The 20,000-nt window shown below is 34.7% G+C and overlaps 1 protein-coding gene across 3 annotated transcripts in view; it reads right to left on the reverse strand.

Moving 5' to 3' along the window:
* The window catches only part of LOC136853049 (tubulin alpha-1C chain-like), an 88,982-nt gene that overhangs the window by 30,818 nt on the left and 38,164 nt on the right, over positions 1–20,000 (reverse strand). Inside the window, exon 1 of one of the 3 annotated variants that reach the window (XM_067128271.1) lies at positions 10,424–10,802. The exons of the other annotated variants lie outside the window; for them this stretch is intronic. Within the exon in view, the coding sequence (XP_066984372.1) occupies positions 10,424–10,441 (18 nt within the window). The 5' untranslated portion in view covers positions 10,442–10,802. Of the gene's footprint in view, positions 1–10,423; positions 10,803–20,000 lie in introns of those variants that run through there. 3 annotated transcript variants of the gene reach the window in all.

Raw genomic sequence — 20,000 nt, forward strand, 5'->3', positions numbered from 1 at the left:
CTGTTCAGGAGATGGGAATGTCAGTCTTATGATACTTCAGTGTATTATATGATGGCATAATAATAATAATGAATTCTATAATGTTTTTTACACATTTTTAAAGGCTTAACAATTTTACAAGCCTCTTATGAGTTGTAATTTAAACGCCCACAACAACTTAAAATCTTATTGTCCTACATTTAAAATGACATCAAGACACTGCTTTGAAATTCCTAATTGCAATTGTATTTTATTTTTCCTGCACAACATATACACATTCTGCCCTACAATGGAAAACTGCAGTATCTGCAAAATTTTCGAAATTGAGATATGCCACCTATTGGGCTCGTGAAACACAATACACAAAGTTACTGCAGTTGCAGGATGATTCTTCAACGCTCTCCACGAGTATTTAGGGGGGTTCCATTTGCAATATCTAGCAAAATCAGTAGTAAGGCAAGGGAAAACGGAAGTATCTGCCATTTTTCTCAGTTTTGTATTTTTGCAAATACTGCAATCTTCCATTCTAGGGCAGCACTGTCTTCTGGGGAAATGTTCAGTTTCCTAAACCTCACCTGAACAGAAGGTATACCTGCTGTCTTGGAAAAATAAAGAAAAAAAGTGAAACTTGGACCATTTACAGCCTTTAAATCCCATGCCATTTAAACTTACGTTCTGGTGGCAGCAGTAAATACCATAGTAAATATCATTCTTGTGAGGACCCGAGAGTATCAACTTTCTCAATACTTCGTTCTCACATGACCGAACTTTTTTTTATCAAAACGAACAATTCTCACACTGATCGAGATTTCAAGAACACGTCTGCCCCCTGGCAACAATATGATGAATTACTTCCTCTAACTCCAATGTGTAGGATTTGGAGACGAATACGACTTGGAAAGGAGAAGCTAAATGAATGGGTGTTTTAAATAAGACTTTACAGTTCTCAGAAAAGAAGATAAAAATGAAGAATTCGAGTTGGGAAAAATGAAGAATGTTACAGGATATACACGAATCTCACAGACAGAAAGACAAGCTTAAAAGGAAGAACACACAGATAAATAGTGCACAAAAAATACGAGGAAAAGACAATATCATTCTTCACCAATAAAATAAAAAAAATCCACAAAAAAAAAAACACTATGCCCTTGGAATATCCGAACCACGACATCCTGTCTGTCCATGTCTGTCTTTGGCTGTCTGTCTGTCTGTCTTTCGTTTGTCCCCTGTCAAATCGATGACGGTGCTAAGGACGACACCCTCATGGAATACCAGAGGAAATTAGCACTTAATGAAGAAAAGAAAGGAAGAAAAACTGAGCTCTTTCTCGCTTAACTGCAAATTTATTTCCTTTATAGGCAACTCTCACGAACTGCTTAAAAATGAAATAAAAAGTTGCCTGCCGATATCATTACTTCCTCACGAGGTCTGCTATTCCTATGTCTTTACGTTCGGTGTCATTAATAACCAAGGTTTCGTTATATACTGGGATGTGATGGTAATTACGATTAACCTGTGCAATAATGTCATTAGCTGTAAATTTTTGCTAATAATGGTCAATTTTATTCAATTTAAAAGTGGGAAGACAATTATATAAAATTGCTTTTCCAAATAAAATTAACACTTCTTAGTCCGATATAACATGATTCCTTAGCTATTAGATTGCAAGAAACTAAGCCTAATATACTATAATTCCTTTGGCATTTGATTTGCTATTGCATATGAAAATAAAATGTAATTTCTTACTGCATTGAAGGACAACATTCAACAAAATAAAACATCAACAAAATAACATCTTAACAAATGAAATGCTAACTATCTAGCTAAACAAACTGCAGATGCTTATCTAAGTTGTACACATGAAATGCAATTTCTTGGCAAAGCGCTTAGCCTAATTGTAATGCCACTGCCTAAAGCAAAGAAATGCAAATGCTTAGCCCAGCACGAGCGAATGTGAACTGTTTTATCTCGGTGAGAGAGAGAGAGAGAGAGAGAGAGAGATGAAAAGAGAAATCACCTAACCTCCCCCTTAACCGCCTCCCTGGCCTCACACCACCAAAGGTCAAACGGGGTCACGACCTCGGGTTAGGCATTGTTTTACAAACACATGTTCGGTGAATTCATTGGTACCAATAACTCAAGTAATAGAATACCCTTCTCTTGCCAATCCTGTTCTTAATCCGAAGACCCATTATCTTTGCCCTCGTTGTACTTAACTTCTTTCTTAACGATTGTGTAATTATACATGATTTTTTCCTGTTTGTGTACTTGCCTTCATTTCATAATAATAATAATAATAATAATAATAATAATAATAATAATAATAATAATAATTGTATAATTTCAGCATGCACTCATACAAAACGCACAGCTGAAAAAGCAAAACGAATTTAAGCAAAATGCAAAAAATACATTTGAAATATATATTTGAAAATCTAAATGTTTTTATTTTGAGTGTGTGTGTGTGTGTTGTAAGTACCTAAAGAATTTTCACCCCAAATCCGCAATCCATAACCTAACCTAACCTAAGGGTGGATAACATTGCTTTGATGCCATTTCTCACCTATGACTTTCCGCAAAAGCGGTAAAATAAAATGATGGTATATAATTCATAATTATCTTCCAGCTGAAGGTTCACACATGTATAGGGTATTATTATTATTATTATTATGAAAGGTGAAAGTCTGGAATAAGTTAAAGGAGTTGGACCTCTAAATGATATAAGAACAAAGGGAATGGTAGAATATTAAAACCTAATGCAAATGGATACTGAAAGCACGCATCAAAGGACACATTAAAAAATGCGGCGCTCTTTAAAGGTTATTATTAAAATGTTTTTATAAAAGCTTAGGAGGGCCATATAGACGGAAATTACAATAAATCAACATGAGCTGTGCAAGACAATACGAATGTTTAAACCTAATTCCTGAGTGAAACTTTACCCTAATATAGTAATAATAAACCTGACTTTCATACTCAATAAGATGAAATATAAACCCTACATCTCAACATCATGAACATCAATGAAGAAATCACGTGGCATGATACGCTAAAATTCCCAACAGATTTAAAAACCAAACCTCCAAGACTTTTAAAAACAAACCCACGTCATCAAGAGCGCGAAATACGGGAGCTGGGAGCATCTGGCAACTATGCCCTCAGGGGGCGTGTCTTACGCCTTGGCTTACGATGAAAACGGGAGTCACATAAAAGGAAGTAACAGTGCGCTGAAGACTTATCATTCCTTTTTGTGGGGGAATTACAAACTGGGAAACCTTTCGGCTCTCATGGCGGATAACTCAATAGCCAATAATCAGAAGCCTTTCACTAAATAACAAATAAATAAATAAAATATTAAAATAAAACTTTCACCATGAATTTTCTATATTTTTTATACAGAGGGACATGTAAAAATCTTGTTGTCTGATTAACAGCCAAAAGTGCTAATTATCATAAACTGCCCCAAAATATACCAATAAATATAATTAACAGCGTTATCTATTGTTCAGTTAAGTTAAAACAGTTTAATTCAGTCAGGAATTAATTGTATGATCGAAGAGGACACAGTTGGAGCATAAGCTCACTGGCCATCTGATTAAGACATTTAACAATAACAATTTCTGAATTCACCCATTCTTAAGAGAAAAGGGGGTATATTATTATTATTATTATTATTATTATTATTATTATTATTATTATTATTATTATTATTATTATTTCAGTAGATGAAACCTATTCACATGGAGCAAGCACACAGGGGCCACTGACTTGAAATTCAAGCTTCCAAAGAATGTTAGTTTAAACTTCCCACCGCAGACCCGACACTGCAGCAATAATTGATCATGATACAGAGCCAGTGATTTTTCATCGCCCCGGGGGAGACGCAAACCAGCGACATATGAGTGGCATACCACTATACTAACCACTATACCAGCGGACCAACAAAAAGAGCTCATCCACGATTCAGCAGCTAAAATATGAATGTGGTAGTCACTACCACCCGGCATTCCTCAGAAGCCACCTCTCTGGAAAAACGCATTTAATGCGAATTTCCAGGACAAAAGTTAAAGTCGTTTCTGGGCGTGGTTACAGACATCACGGGACTTCATTAGCGTTCAAGGATATGCGTAAATTCATCCTTCAAACCGCAATAATTTTTTTTTTTTTTTTTAGGACGTAAATAAATAAACGTTCGTTATCTGGTGTTACAAAAAGCAGAGTCTTGCGTGGCGATATCCCAACAACATTTGTATGTTGTTGCTATATTTCACTAAAAAATATAAACATGAAGAGACAAGGAAATGCAATTTTAAAGAGAGAGAGAGAGAGAGAGAGAGAGAGAGAGAGAGAGAGAGAGAGAGAGAGAGAGAGAGAGAGAGAGAGAGAGAGAGAGATTTGAATCTGAAAATGCTTTGTACAACAATGGAAAAATGCTAAGTAGCGGGTATAACAACACCTACAACCAACAACTACAATTCTAAATAAGAATAAAAAGACGACATCCTTGAGAATAAAACTTGAAATTACTTAAATCTATACACGAACTCGATACCCGAAAAAAACTACAGCGGATATTGCTAAAAAATCTTCATTGGACAGACCATTACTAAAAAAGGAAACGGTATGTAGTCCGTCATGCGAGCGTATAAAAAAAAAAAAGAGAGCCAAAAATAATTGCCCGAGATATGAGAAGTACACAATTCGGTAGCACGAGCAGTGTGTTATATAAGTTGTACAGAATGACTGTCGATATATTAATGTGACGCTGAATATTAAACTGAAGAAAATATTTCAAATATCAATTACATACATACATATATACAATATATATATATATATATATATATATATATATATATATATATATATATATATATATATATATATGTGTGTGTGTGTGTGTGTGTGGAAAAAACTACGAAAGTACATGTTCAAAGTCCCGGTTTTCACTCACCTTCTGACGTGGATTTTATAATATATATATATATATATATATATATATATATATATATATATATATATATATATATATTATATATATAATATATATATTTGTATATAATCTATACATACATACATACAAATATATATATATATATATATATATATATATATATATATATATATATATATATATATATACTATATATATATATATATATATATATGAACATGTGTATGTTTATATGTACATGTGTGTTGCTCCTGGAAGTTTTACAACTGACTTAAAGTAAAAATAGAAATTAGTTTTAATCCGTATATCTGATACGGACAGGTAGAAGGGTTCCAGTCTCGGTAATCCGAGGAAATCCTAGAGTGGCCAGACATACAGGAACTTTTTCCCCATAACTAGAGAGATCTGGCATCAAGAAGGACATGAATGTCTTGATCTCGCTCTTTATACATAGGCAATAGCTTAATGTACTTGAATAAAAGTATACATACTCTTCCAGCGGTCAGACTTCAGGAAGAAGCAGGACGGAAGCAAGTTCCAGTTGCCTATGGCACCTTGCAACAGACTACAAATTATTTTTCCAGTTTCAGATGACCCACATTTAGAATTCAATAAGAAAGTTTCAAACGTCCCAGGAGCCAGGGTCCAGTGTCTTTCAAGTTGACAATTCCTCTCAGAAGGATTCCAATGTCCTTAAAAAGGCGCTCCTCTGCCGTTAGAACAAGAATGGTCCGAATCTTCAGCTGTTCTTAATTCGGACAGTGGGCTGTAATACCTTTACAAAGGAAACAGCTAAAACTAAAGTAACAACTGCCACAATCTTGAGGCAGATAACAGTTTCGCTGACTTTCTTATTCCTAAGAATTTTAAGCACTCTAAGCTTTTGTTGTTGTGTTCATATTGGTCATCAGATAGTACACATGTGATGCGGGATAGAATACCTGAACGTGCGATATCTACGCACATGTATATTTGTGGATGTGCAATTACCCCTCTTAACACTCACAAACAAGTGTGTTATTAATGCACAGTTGGTAGCACTGTCAGAACGATTGACCTACATACACAAATAAATACCTGCAGCACCTTAACTTGCCTGATACTTTGGAAGTATGGCTTTCTGATGTGTAACAAGAGAGACTACTGCAGTCTTTACTTGAATATTTCACAAATTAACCTAAGAGCCAACAGTAATTCCACAAAATTCTAGCCTAAACTACAGTGCACTCTACTCCTGACTTCCATTCTAAGAGATTTATCTGAAAATGTACTACATCTAAAATGACAGACTAGCAAAAATCCATCCTCATAATATAGCTAAGTACTGAAGCCTAAGCTGAAGTGTTACTGCATTGGTATACTGCACAGACTTGTATACTACCAAATTAAACAAGACACCCATCGAGGAATAAATGCACGAAGATGCAATGCATTACTAACCTAATGCTATTCAGGTATTTAACATTTTTATCTATTTATTAATTTATTTTTTCTTTTAATAAGTGAGACATCTTCTTTCTGTGTTTCCCTTTACCTTCTCTTACTTCCCAAGGAGCACCATATTCTTTGGAAGCTTGAATTTCAAGTCAGTGGCCCCTGTGGTGGGCCTGTTCCATATAAACAGACCACTGAGCTGATTAACATTTTACTTATAGCGAGAAATCTAAATTCCTCTAATAATCAATAACTATCGAATGACAGTCTGAAGCTCAACCGGTTCGGCCAACAAAGGGCTATCTTCTGAATAATAATAATAATAATAATAATAATAATAATAATAATAATAATAATAATAATAATAATAATAATGACTCGTAATAAATCGCTCCTTTGCCAGAAGAGTGACATAACTCAAAAATTGCTATTTTTCAGGAGAGGCATTTTAAAGTTTAAAACTCTCTATAGTGTAATAGTGACATGTCATGCCCTCTAGCGGTTCGTATTACAAATACAAATAAGACGTTTTTACCACGGTATTAAACAAAGAACGGGCTATCTGCTAGTATCAATAACTCAAAAAACACATTTTTTGAGATGTGTCACTCTTCTGGCAAATGAGCGAAATAATAATTTAAATAACTGTCAATTATCTTAATGCTACGATTCCATAAACTGTTGTACGGCTTTTTCCTTGAAATGTTCAAATTGACTCGACGAGGAATCGAGACGTTACTTAAAAAAAAAAAGACAATGGTCCTTAACGCATTCAAATGTATCGCCATAAATCCTGAACAATACAATAACTGACACGAAAAGACTGTTCTGGAAGGAGAAAACTCGACAGCTCTCCGAACAGGAAACTATACAGTTCATGAACTCAAAAGTAGAGATCAGCAGACAACTACCTTGAAAACAGGATGACTGTAAGATTACAGGAGCAAAGTGCAGGGACTTGAAGAACACAAAAACTGCTAAAGGGAAGTTGCTCGTGAAAGCTGAAGCTGGGAAGCTCTCAAAAAGATAAGCTTCAAGCTTGGGTGAGACAGTACAGAACCAAACGGCTAGATGACTGAACTGTGTGGAAGACAGGATATGAAGCATTGCTCAATGTAAAATGGCCCAGAATTAAATGCTGTTTTTCTTACCTCACAAAAGGAAGTGTTTTAGGTTACTTAGCTTGCGCCATCCTCTCCCTTCATGTCAGCATGAGGATGGGGAACTTGAGGGTAAATCGTTTTTGGTAACTTTTGCTCCAGAAACCTGAACTCTGGAAGTTCATTCCCTCCTATGTAATTCCAAAATTTTGTTGTCTTTTGATGGAAGTTCCATTGCCAAGGACATCTGATACAGGAGCCGCTTTATTCTTTATCTTTCCTAGAGTCATTTTGCATACGTTGCTCTAAATACGAATGTACACATTCATGCATACCATGTTTCAATAAATATGATACATAGTAAAGATAAATAAATATATATATATATATATATATATATATATATATATATATATATATATATTATATATATAATATTATATATATATTATATATATATATAATATATAGTCAATATATATATATACAATAATATAATATTATATATAATATTATATGTATATATATATATATATATACATATATTATATAAATTAACAAAAATATGTATAAATATATACATATACATATATATATATATATATATATACATATATTATATATATATATATATATATATATATATATATATATATATATATATATATATATATATATATATATATATATATATATATATATATAGTCCATGTACTGTACAATAACACGCACGCTTTCCCATAACAGAAGAACAAAAAAATACGCCAAAAAGACCATGACTTAACACCGACAAAGAACCAAAATGCAAAATTTTAAAAGATTGATACTTCAGTACGTTAGACCGCCGTGCTTTCGAGAACTGAAGAGACGCATCGCAAAGGAGCCGGCGTTTGGAAGAAATAACACATCTTGCCTGACGAAGGACAGACAGAGACAGAGAGACAAGGTCATCGGCTAACCAGGCTTCGTCGTTGGCAACATTGTGACCTCAAGGTGTACTTGAAGTCTCTCAGTTGGGTGGGGATAACTCATCTGTTATATTTGTTACTGATCTGAGTTATCAAGATCGGCTTTAGCTTTTACTTGTTTTTTTTTTTTATCCCGAATTTTATTCCGGCTTTAGTTTTTACTTTTTTTTTTAACCTCAGATTTTATTCACATACTGATATACTACTTTCTTAGACAAGCTCGTGGTTTTTGGTTGTTCAATAATAATAATAATAATAATAATAATAATAATAATAATAATAATAACCCGTAATTAAAATCTATTAGTCTATAACTTGTCTATTATTATTTTTATTATTACCTCTCCATCTCTCTGTTATATTGTCAGTTCAACTGAAGTGTCATCGTCAATGAACGCCGATGACCTCTGTTATTGTGACGCCAGCTCGCAATGCAACTCATGCCATTGTATTAAAGAAATCACCAAATACAGAAACACATCTAATTATAATTATCTTCTTTGGACAACAAAAGACACAGCAAATTTGACGAGCCTCATTATCATAACCCATCAATGTCTTGATTAAGAAATTTTCAGTGTTTTACGTTTGTTAAAAGTGAACAGCAGTTAACGCCATGCCTATCTCTCTCTCTCTCTCTCCAGGAAACTTCCACATATCTTTTCGATTCATATCCATACACAAAAGGCCCCATCAACACCTCAACATCTCCCATTCTCTCCACGTGAACAAACCACCTCAAAACACAGACCCAACTTTGTACTCTATCTTCCTTAACCTTTTCATAGCATCGTCTTATTGCATCCTTTCAACCATTCTTACTACACATATACTCGTACAACAAGGATTCAAGTCGTCAGGTTCCAGCTTCTTTCTCCCTTTTGTATCTAATTTTTATACTTCACTTCCATAAAGAATACTCTTCTAAATTATCCCTTTACGTATCCTCCGCCTCCTTCTGATCTTCTTAGAATTATCATTAACTAATGGTAAGAACCAAAGGGCCAATAAATTGCAAAGTAGGGCCAATAAATTGCAAACCAGGCCTCCAAAATCTAAAGTGCCTCAGGGAAGATGACAAATAACGATAATATTATATATATATATATATATATATATATATATATATATATATATATATATATTATATATATATATATATATATATATATATATATATATATATATATATATATATATAATATAAATCAAAAATAAATCACAATACATAAACGGGTGATAATAAATATGTGAACAGCAGTCTGTTAGAAATACTAGGTAACGATATATGGCATTCTGACAGTATTGCAGCTGCATCTGAAATTTTCCTGACTTATATGCACCCACATAACCTTACTCCGGCTAACATTCACTTAACAGGTACTCTTCCACCAGTCTCTGCAATTTCTTCTAACTATTACCAACTACTACTGTATCACCTGCAGACACCAGTCACGCCACACTCCACTGAACCTTGCACCTGCATCCCCTGTCCTTTCACTGAAATCTCTCATCTGTCAGCCTTGAAAATACTGACATTAAACCTTCCCAACACTCAAGTTATATTCTCAACCGTACATCCTCAAAACTGGTAATTCAACCATAGGTTTTCACTAGGTCTATGGACACTTCTGCATACAGGTTTCTCACTTCACTCTTAAAAAATGTTTAAAAACCTAATTCACACACCCTCTGGCTTCGCTAAGCTCACACTGCTCATTTACTATCAATCCTTCTGTTATCTGTCGTACTTTCTCAAACGCAACCATATTTTACAAGTTACATGGTATGTTAATGTTATGTTCTTACAATCACCTTTATTACTTTTCCCCTTAACTTTTCACCTGAGGTGTGTATGAGAGAGAGAGAGAGAGAGAGAGAGAGAGAGAGAGAGAGAGAGAGAGAGAGAGAGAGAGAGAGAGAGAGAGAGAGAGAGAGTATTAATATATTTCAATATACACTCCAATATAGTGTTAGCTTATACTTACCTTATTTTTCCCAGGCATTATGACGTTGAATTTTCGAGAGGGGTTTGGCAGTAGATGTTAGTAGAGCAATAATTATTCCTTTCCAGCGGAATGGAGTCACAAGCATTAATAATTCCAATCCAAAAGAATCACAGTGTTACGCGACAAAAGTTCCCGCAAATGAAAATAAAATAAGTTAATCAGAACATTGAAATTAATCTACGATAAGTGGTAAGTTAAATGCGAGGGCAGCGTGTTAGTAAATGATAGTGATAAAAAATTTATAAACAATAAAAAGAATGCGTGTTTTTGTGTGTGCTGGGAGAGCGTCTCAGTGGGTCTAGACACCACACGGCATGCACACACACAACGGCCGGGACGGTTGCAGCTAACGAACTGAGCCTCTCTCCTGCCTTCTCTCGTCTTTGCCCTCTTGCTGTGCAACTTTGGTACCTAATATGGCAGTATTTCCCACCCCACCGTCAATAGGAAACTCTACCTGCCTTCCCCCAAATGTCCGTTTGCATCTCACCAGAGAAAAGATGGAAACCTCGATGCAAAGATGGTCAGTGTGCAGACGAAGATGTACCGTAGCGGAAGCTAGACTCATGTTTTCTTGTTTAAGCGGGAAAACGTTATGTATTGACGTTTTGTTAGCTAGCGACCGCTGCAGTTGGCGCGCTAAAGCAGGTCCTCGTGCGAATCCTTAATTATTTCAAGACATTCGTCATAAAATTCTTGAAATTAAAATTCCGGTAATAAATAGGCCGATATGATAAGGACGAAACATAACAACAGCCAGAAAATCCATTTCAAATTTGCTGACTGCGCTTACGGGGGCGAAAGGCCTCAGGTGGAAAAATCGGGTCAAGTGGACGGAAGAAAATCAGATCGCGAATGTGAAAGCTATCTCTTCAAAAAATATATTATGAAAACTTTACAAGATAATAATACTAAGAACAGTTGTACTGAAAAACACGTCTTCTAATAACATCAAAATTTACTAAAACCCAGACATGTTTACAGTTTTGGGAAAATATGACATGAGAAAATATATATAAACAATAACGATCCATTTTTTCACAACCTTCAATATTGTTATACGGCCGAGAAATAACTCTCTCTCTCTCTCTCTCTTTTTGTCGGCGTGGTGTCCGAACTATAGGTAATAATGAATCTTAAGTATACGAATATATATATTATATATATATATATATATATATATATATATATATATATATATATATATATATATATATATATATATATATATATATATATATATATATATATATATATATATATATATATATATATATATATATATATATATATATATTATATATATATTTTAACATTATTTATATATATAATTTATCTTAATATTAATTTATTACGGATTGTCAATAATATTAATTATATTAAGGTGATTGACAGGGCTGACTGTTCATAGCAGGAAAGACCTGCTTGAGGTAGAATGCTGACCTACAACAGGAATTAAATCCGTTCCCATGGCTATTCATGATAGCTATTTGTTACTTATCAAACTGTTTATTTCACAGCTAATTGTCTATTTATAATTTTTTGCTTTCTTTAAAATATATTTATTCAATTTTATTCAAAACATCTTCAAAATAAAAGGAAAAATATTTAATAAGTGGTATAAAGATAGAAACAAATTAATAATAATACTAAAAATGCTGAATTATATAAAAAAATAATAAATTGGGGTAAGAAGAGGAGAACGGATCGAGCAAGAGGGGCATCAAAGGAAGATCTAAAAAGCTCTTCATCAGGGGAGCAGAGAGAGAGAGAGAGAGAGAGAGAGAGAGAGAGAGAGAGAGAGAGAGAGAGAGAGAGAGAGAGAGAGAGAAGAAGAGGTCAAGGTTGGTCTATTCCATAAGAGTGGAGTAGGTATTCAGCTTAAGACGTCTCAAGAGCGTCTGAAGATTTCTTCTCTTGAAAATTTATCTGGCGTCACAAAAGCCGAGGTTCACTTGAAAAATATTGATTGAAGATTCGTGAAAAGCGTATTCAACACCTGCATCGTAACGAAGGAAATTTTGTCATAAAGATTAAAAATCTCTTACATAATGATGAACTTCAGAGGCCGATGGAACGGCAATCCACTAGCCCTACTTAGCCCGTCCGAAATAAACAAAAGGATGGATGATTAAGAAATAGGAAGCACGGAGAGAATCCCGCAGCCTGGTAGTACACGGAAAGAAATCACCACCAGTTAGGTCAACAGTGTGTCTGGTAATTTTTTCCAGCCGATATTTAGTTTTGAATTTAATAAAAGACAAAAATCGAAAAGTATACACCATAAACTAAAATTTGTGAATCTGTGTATGAAATATAAGCAAAAAATACATAAAATGGTAAACATAAACACGTATGAGTTGTATCAACACGCAACAGTACTTTTATACATGTGCATAAACCCACGTTATCTCAGAGAGAGAGAGAGAGAGAGAGAGAGAGAGAGAGAGAGAGAGAGAGAGAAATCCTAATCATCCCAAGACTTTGGCATGAAGACACCGACATTTATAATACGACCTTCATCTTACGCTAGGATATATAAAAAAGAAAAATCTTGCTTCAGTACACACACTAGAGCACAGTCATCCAAGAACGAACATTTGTGTTTTCTGGTGCGAGTGAGTTGATTTTAAAAATACTTCTTTGGGACTGTATGTAATAATATATAAAAATTTGAATGCACATTGATAAGCTTGGCACCTGATTGACTGAATTGTTGTTTATGAAACAAAATATTAATGTAAGCTATGCTTAATTTAACATACAGGTTATATATATATATATATATATATATATATATATATATATATATATATATATATATATATATATATATATATATATATATATATATATATATATATATATATATATATATATATATATATATATATAATAAATATATGTGTGTAACTGTATGTTTGTTTCTGCACATTATACTCATAAATTATACTGTACAGTGCACATTCATGCAAACACCATAAATACATTTACTGAGTCAGCTTGTCACCCTAACCTAGAAATTCATCATAAGAGCAAATAAATAAATAAATAAATAAATAAATAAATAAATAAATAAATAAATAAATAAATAAATAAGAATCCAAGGTAAAGTAAGTTTATCCTGACGAGCAAAAAGGCTTATGCACATCAGCCCAGCATTTGACAATATGTCAAAAAATATTGGTCGTTTGTGTCGAACTAAAGTTTGCCAAATAAGGCCCAAGTGCGGTTGTTCCCTAAAGATTCATGCAAAAACAGGTGTCACAGATAATTAAGGTCCCTTTTCGGGGCTCTCAGGTATTTCCTGCACAGGTAGTCAGGTAGGTTGCAGATGGGTAAACTCATAGGACCGATATTGGTTCATTTAAGGAACTAATAAATACACAGGTATCCAGTCAACAAACAAATGTGTATATATATATGTATATATATATATATATATATATATATATATATATATATATATATATATATATATATGTGTGTGTGTGTGTGTGTGTGTGTGTGTGTATTATATATATATATATATATATATATATATATATATATATATATATATATATATATATATATATATATATATATATATATATATATATATATATATATATATATATATATATATATATATATATATATATATATATATATATATATACATATAATCTGCAAACCCAATGCGTGCAGCCTAAGAAACAGTCCAGCAGATTATGTCAAAAATCCCATCACTCAACGACAAGAAGTCCGAGATGGATTTGGCTGAAAATTGTCTAGATAATTCCTATGTCTCTCCAACGGCGATGAGGAAAATACAAGCTGCGGCTGAGAGCGATTTCTCCTAATTCATTATCATTATCTCCTGCTTGATCTCGTGCTGCGTGAAGCAGCGTGTGGGGGAGATCGAGAAAAGTGGGGGAGATCGAGAAAAGTGGGGGAAATTGTATTAAGAGGCATGAACTATTTTCGGGAAATTTCTTTCGTTAGGGAAATTATATTAAAGACCTGAACTATTTTCGGGAAATTTCTTCCTTACGGGAAATTGTATTACGTTAGAAACGAACGACTTTAGGGAAACTTCTTTCGTTAGGGAGACTGTATTACGTTAGGGACACGAACCAATTTAGGGGAATTATCTAACGTTAGGGAAATTGTATTACGTTCGGGAAACGAATTATTCTAAGGAAATCACTTTTCGCTGGGTTAATTATAGGCTATTACAATACGGACACGAACTATTTTATGGAAATTATCTCTCGTTAGGGAAATTATATTAGGTTAGGGAAACGAACTATTTTAGGGAAATGATCTTTTCGTTTGGGGAAATTATACTGCGTTAGGGACAAGAAATTTTAGGGAAATTATTTTTGTTAGAGAAATTATGCTACGTTAAGGGCACAAACTATTCTACGGAAATTATCTTTAGTTGGGGAAATAGTATACAAAAGTAAGCGAATTATTTTTGGGAAACTTCTTTCGTCGGGAAAATAAAACTTTTTCATAGATTTCACTTTACTTTAGGTTAGCCAAGTCATTCTAGGGAAACCACTCAAACTATGGAAACAAAACTGGGAACTGATCTTTCAAGGCTTGAAGGCTACCCACCACTAGGGAAGAAGGAGTACCTACCCAGCGTAGGGTAAAATACCTCTCCCAAAAAATAGGATGGAAAAGTGTTACTGATACCACGAACCAACTTTGGCGGTGCGGTGCTCGGGACCACGACTTAGAAGATATCAAACGTGGCCAAGAATCTCAAACTACATTCGGAATATCAAGCTGTAAAAGTGAAAATTTATACTTTATACATATCTAACATGAATGTCTAACCATTACAAGATTATTATCATAAGATAGATAAACCAGATTACTGCAAATAAATGTTAGGTTAAACATCCTATGTCTACATTCGTCTTGTGATCTCTTTTGATGAGTAATTCATGTCAAGATCAACAATCAACAATCAAACAGCTTAAATTGATACTGAATAAACGCTTTTTCAGGGACTCATCTTAAGGAAGTCTATTCAGTGAACACTTATACAGTTAATTAACCTAGAAATGAGTCTCACAGCCGCTTCAACTTCATCCTCCCATTAACAATATTACAGGGATGAACAGCAAAGTAAATCTGACACTCAATTTGAAGTCAAACGTAATCAGTGTTATTTTCAAAATTACACGACAGCGATTACACACACGAACTGCACCCGAGTTCGTAATTTAAAGGTAACATAAAAGCAACATTCCTCCCTTTTAATAAGAACAGGGAAGTATGAATGCAGTAATGCAAGCATGCATGCACTGCGCTCATGACCAATTGGGCTGAAACCTGTTTCTGGGGGAAAATAGGCCATGCTAATGGGAAGCCAGGAGAGGGCGGGGTGGGAGGTTAGGGAGAGTGGGAGGAAAACAGGGAGGAAATGGAAGGGGGAGATAAGGGGAGGGAGGAAAATAACAGAGAATGGGAGGGGTTTGGATAATGGATGGGTGGGGGATGTGATGGAAGGGAAGGGGAGGGGGGGAATATGAGACAGGGGGAAGTGGTCAAGACTAAGGTATTGAGGAGAAAGAAGGAAACAGGGGCGGGAAATGAGGAAGGGGTGAAAGAGCCACAGATTTCTCTCTCTTTCTCTCTCTCTCTCTCATATTAGACCCTGAGGGATCGTCTGCGTTTCCAATCCCTCCCCCTCCACCCACCAACCTCCCAAGTTATGCGACCAGCTTCCTCTTCCTACCTGGGCGAGGAAATACCCAGACAATACCCGGTGAAAATGACCTTAAATACCCTTATTCTTTTTCTCTTATTCTTTGCTCTTATTTACAGAAAACATTTCCGATAACTGTTCCGGAATTCCTGAAGGCTTCTTGCAGTTGCTTTTACTGTTTGACTTGTAATTTGCTTGCAGTTTGTAATTATTGACGTAATGACGACATAACGTGACAATGGAAAAGACCTTCGAGTCTCAACAGTTTTAATGCCGTAATAATATGATAATTGAAGTTCATGACAGCCACCCCGGCATGGAAGCAAAAGTATGTTTATGTGTCTTCGGGTATGTATTCTCTCTCTCTCTCTCCCTCTCTCTCTCTAAGAACAGCAAGAACTTATGATGGTAAAAAGCCGAGTGCGAATAATTTTAACAACACCGACGTCAACCAACACCCGCCCCCTCCTCTCTCTCTCTCTCTCTCTCTCTCTCTCTCTCTCTCTCTCTCTCTCTCTCTCTCTCTCTCTCAAACTAGATCCGTGCCCTTTGGTTTGTATAAATAACTATGCAAACAGGATATTCATAAAGAGACTATAATCCTAATTTTTACTGGAAGCCTTCGGAGAGAGAGAGAGAGAGAGAGAGAGAGAGAGAGAGAGAGAGAGAGAGAGAGAGAGAGAGAGAGAGAGAGAGAGAGAGAGAGACTAGAATGCGTGCGAACTGATGCATTTCAAAAGGATTACCGTGACCTTGGCAGCAGAATTTGGCAATCAATAATGCACCGCCTGAGGGCTTACTTAGCCAGTCTGCTTGTCAAGTGCCTTTGAGAGAGATAGAGAGAGAGAAATTCTCATCCTTCTCACATCCAGACATGGAAAGCATTACAATCTTTAACAAGTTTTTCATATAATTACACCTACAAGGAAAAATAACTTTCATTTTATTTCACGGAAAATAACAGTAAATTTACCACTTACTATATATTATGTTATATATATATATATATATATATATATATATATATATATATATATATATATATATATATATATATATATATATATATAATATATATATATATATATATATATATATATATATATATATATATATATATATATATATATATATATATATATAACGTGAAAGACGCTTGGGCAAGATCGTCTTTTGTTCACTTATACAACTCAGGTGAAAATGGCAATATAGATTTAAACAATACATCCATTAAGGTTCGAATTCGGTTCCTCTCGCTCTCGTCCCTCACGGCAGGATCCGAACCCAATTTAGGAGAAAAAGCGTTCAAGAACTTGACCACACACGCTATAATTATATAAGGTATGCGTTTTTCTAAATGTAAGCCTTACCAACGCTCGCTTTCGTCTCAAGACTAACCACACAAACTTGAGAGAGAGAGAGAGAGAGAGAGAGAGAGAGAGAGAGAGAGAGAGAGAGAGAGAGAGAGAGAGAGAGAGAGAGAGAGAGTCCCACGAAGGCCAAAGGTTAGAGGAAGCACTAGTTGACGGAAGGTGACAAATACGTCTTCGCAATTGTATCACTTTATTTCTCTCTTTGAGGCAGAATTTCAAGGTCAACAGGATCGCAAAGGAACCTTACTGAAGGAACTGCATGCAGGACGTGATTTCCGCAGCTTGGTAGCAGAGGAAAAGATGGACTCGCCGAACAGTGCACTACGAAGAGTGATGTTTTCAATGTAACTTAATTTAATCTAAGGCGTTTTTCCTCACAATTTGATAAATGCATCTACAGAGTTCCCTTACTAGGAAATTTTGGTGCAAGGACTTAATTTAATCTAAGGCGTTTTTCCTCACAATTTGATAAATGTATCTACAGAGTTCCCTCACTAGGAAATTTTGGTGCAAGGACCTAATTTAATCTAAGGCGTTTTTCCTCACAATTTGATAAATGTATCTACAGAGTTCCCCTACTAAGAAATTTTGGTGCAAGGAACTAATTTGTAATATAAAAACAATAAAAAATGTTCTGAATATCAGTGAATGCCCGGAAGTTCTACCATGGATATAAACTGCACTTGATACAAAGCTCTGGAACATCTTAGGAGACAGACAGAGAGAGAGAGAGAGAGAGAGAGAGAGAGAGAGAGAGAGAGAGAGAGAGAGAGAGTACGTCCGCACACCAACAAACGCCATTCCTCCCACGAAAACAAGTAGACAGCCTTGAAACTAGAAACAGCCGGTGAACTGCATCCTAAACCTCCGACAGAAAAATCAAGCGCAATTTCGTGACTACTGCATACTGCAATTGCATCTGCATATAAAAAAAAAATCAAAAGCCTTGGCATGCAACGTCACCCCTCAATTTTTGACGTCTGAGCGAAGGCGGAAGATGGATGGAAGGAGGCAGGATTGTACATGATATATAATTGTGATTTGGGCTTACAAAGCCTTTCTTGAAATCCTTATAAGTATACATGTGAAGTCTTCTCTCTCTCTCTCTCTCTCTCTCTCTCTCTCTCTCTCTCTCTCTGTGAGATATGTGGATTTATGCACATGTATAAAAGTACTGTTGCGTGTTCATAAAACTCATACTTGTTTAGTTTTACAATTGTGTGTATTTTTGTATATTTGCGTATATTTCATAGACTCACAAATCTCTCTCTCTCTCTCTCTCTCTCTATATATATATATATATATATATATATATATATATATATATATATATATATATATATATATATATATATATATATATATATACATATATATATATATATATATATATATATATATATATATATATATATATATATATATATATATATATATATATAAATATAAAATTACAAATCACGACGTAACTTTTGCGCAGTGATTTATACGCTCCTTAACGCTAGTGATGAAGTCATGGCATTCAACCAATCACATAAAAAATAAATAGATATAAATATAAAAAAAATTAAAGCCTTAAACAAAAACATACCAAAAGAGAGGTATTACTGCTGCTACACTGAGATTACGTGAGATTGCGCAATGATATTAAGCTCTAACAATACAGTCCATTTCAGCGATGCCGAAGGCTAAATCGGGTGTACTTTATTTTATGTAAATGTTTTTCCCCATGGAGTTTTTTTGACATTATCACCTCAATCTATTTGGCAGCAACTACTCAAAGCCAAGTCGTGCCTTTATTTACTTGACAATTTCAAATGGTATTTTGACATTAGGCTCCCCTACTGGCTATGAGAAGGCTAAGTTCGTTGAGCTGGTTTTACCGAATAAAAACCTGACAGTGTCAGATTTTCATTGCTGATAAGCTCTCGTGTTACGATGGAACTTGAAATATATCAGGCTGGCATCGCTGTTTCATATATTAATCCAACGACTGGTGTTCATTTTTAGTTTTCTGTAAAAGAAAACTATTGTGCAGGTTTTGTCAGTCCGTCCGCACTTTTTCTGTCCTCCCTAATACCTTAAAAAACTACTGAGGCTAGAGGGCTGCAAACTGATATGCTGATCATCCACTCTCCCATCATCAAACATACCAAATTGCAGCCCTCTAGCCTCTGTAGTTTTTATTTTATTTAAGGTTAAAGTTAGCGATAATCGTGCTTCTGGCAACGACAGGCCAAAACCGGGACGGGGTTAAAGTTTCATGGGCCGCCGCTCATACGGCAGTATGAGCAATATACCGAGACCACCGAAAGAGATATCTATTTTCGGTGGCCTTGATTTTACGCTGTAGCTGCTGTACAGAAAACTCGATTGCGCCTTGGAAACTTCGGCGCATTTTTCACTTGTTAATTATATATCTGAAATCATCGCTAATTTTCATCTGGTATAATTACTAACTGAAAATACAATCTCA

The sequence above is a fragment of the Macrobrachium rosenbergii genome, chromosome 26, assembly GCF_040412425.1.
Source record: "Macrobrachium rosenbergii isolate ZJJX-2024 chromosome 26, ASM4041242v1, whole genome shotgun sequence".
Classification (NCBI taxonomy): domain Eukaryota; kingdom Metazoa; phylum Arthropoda; class Malacostraca; order Decapoda; family Palaemonidae; genus Macrobrachium; species Macrobrachium rosenbergii.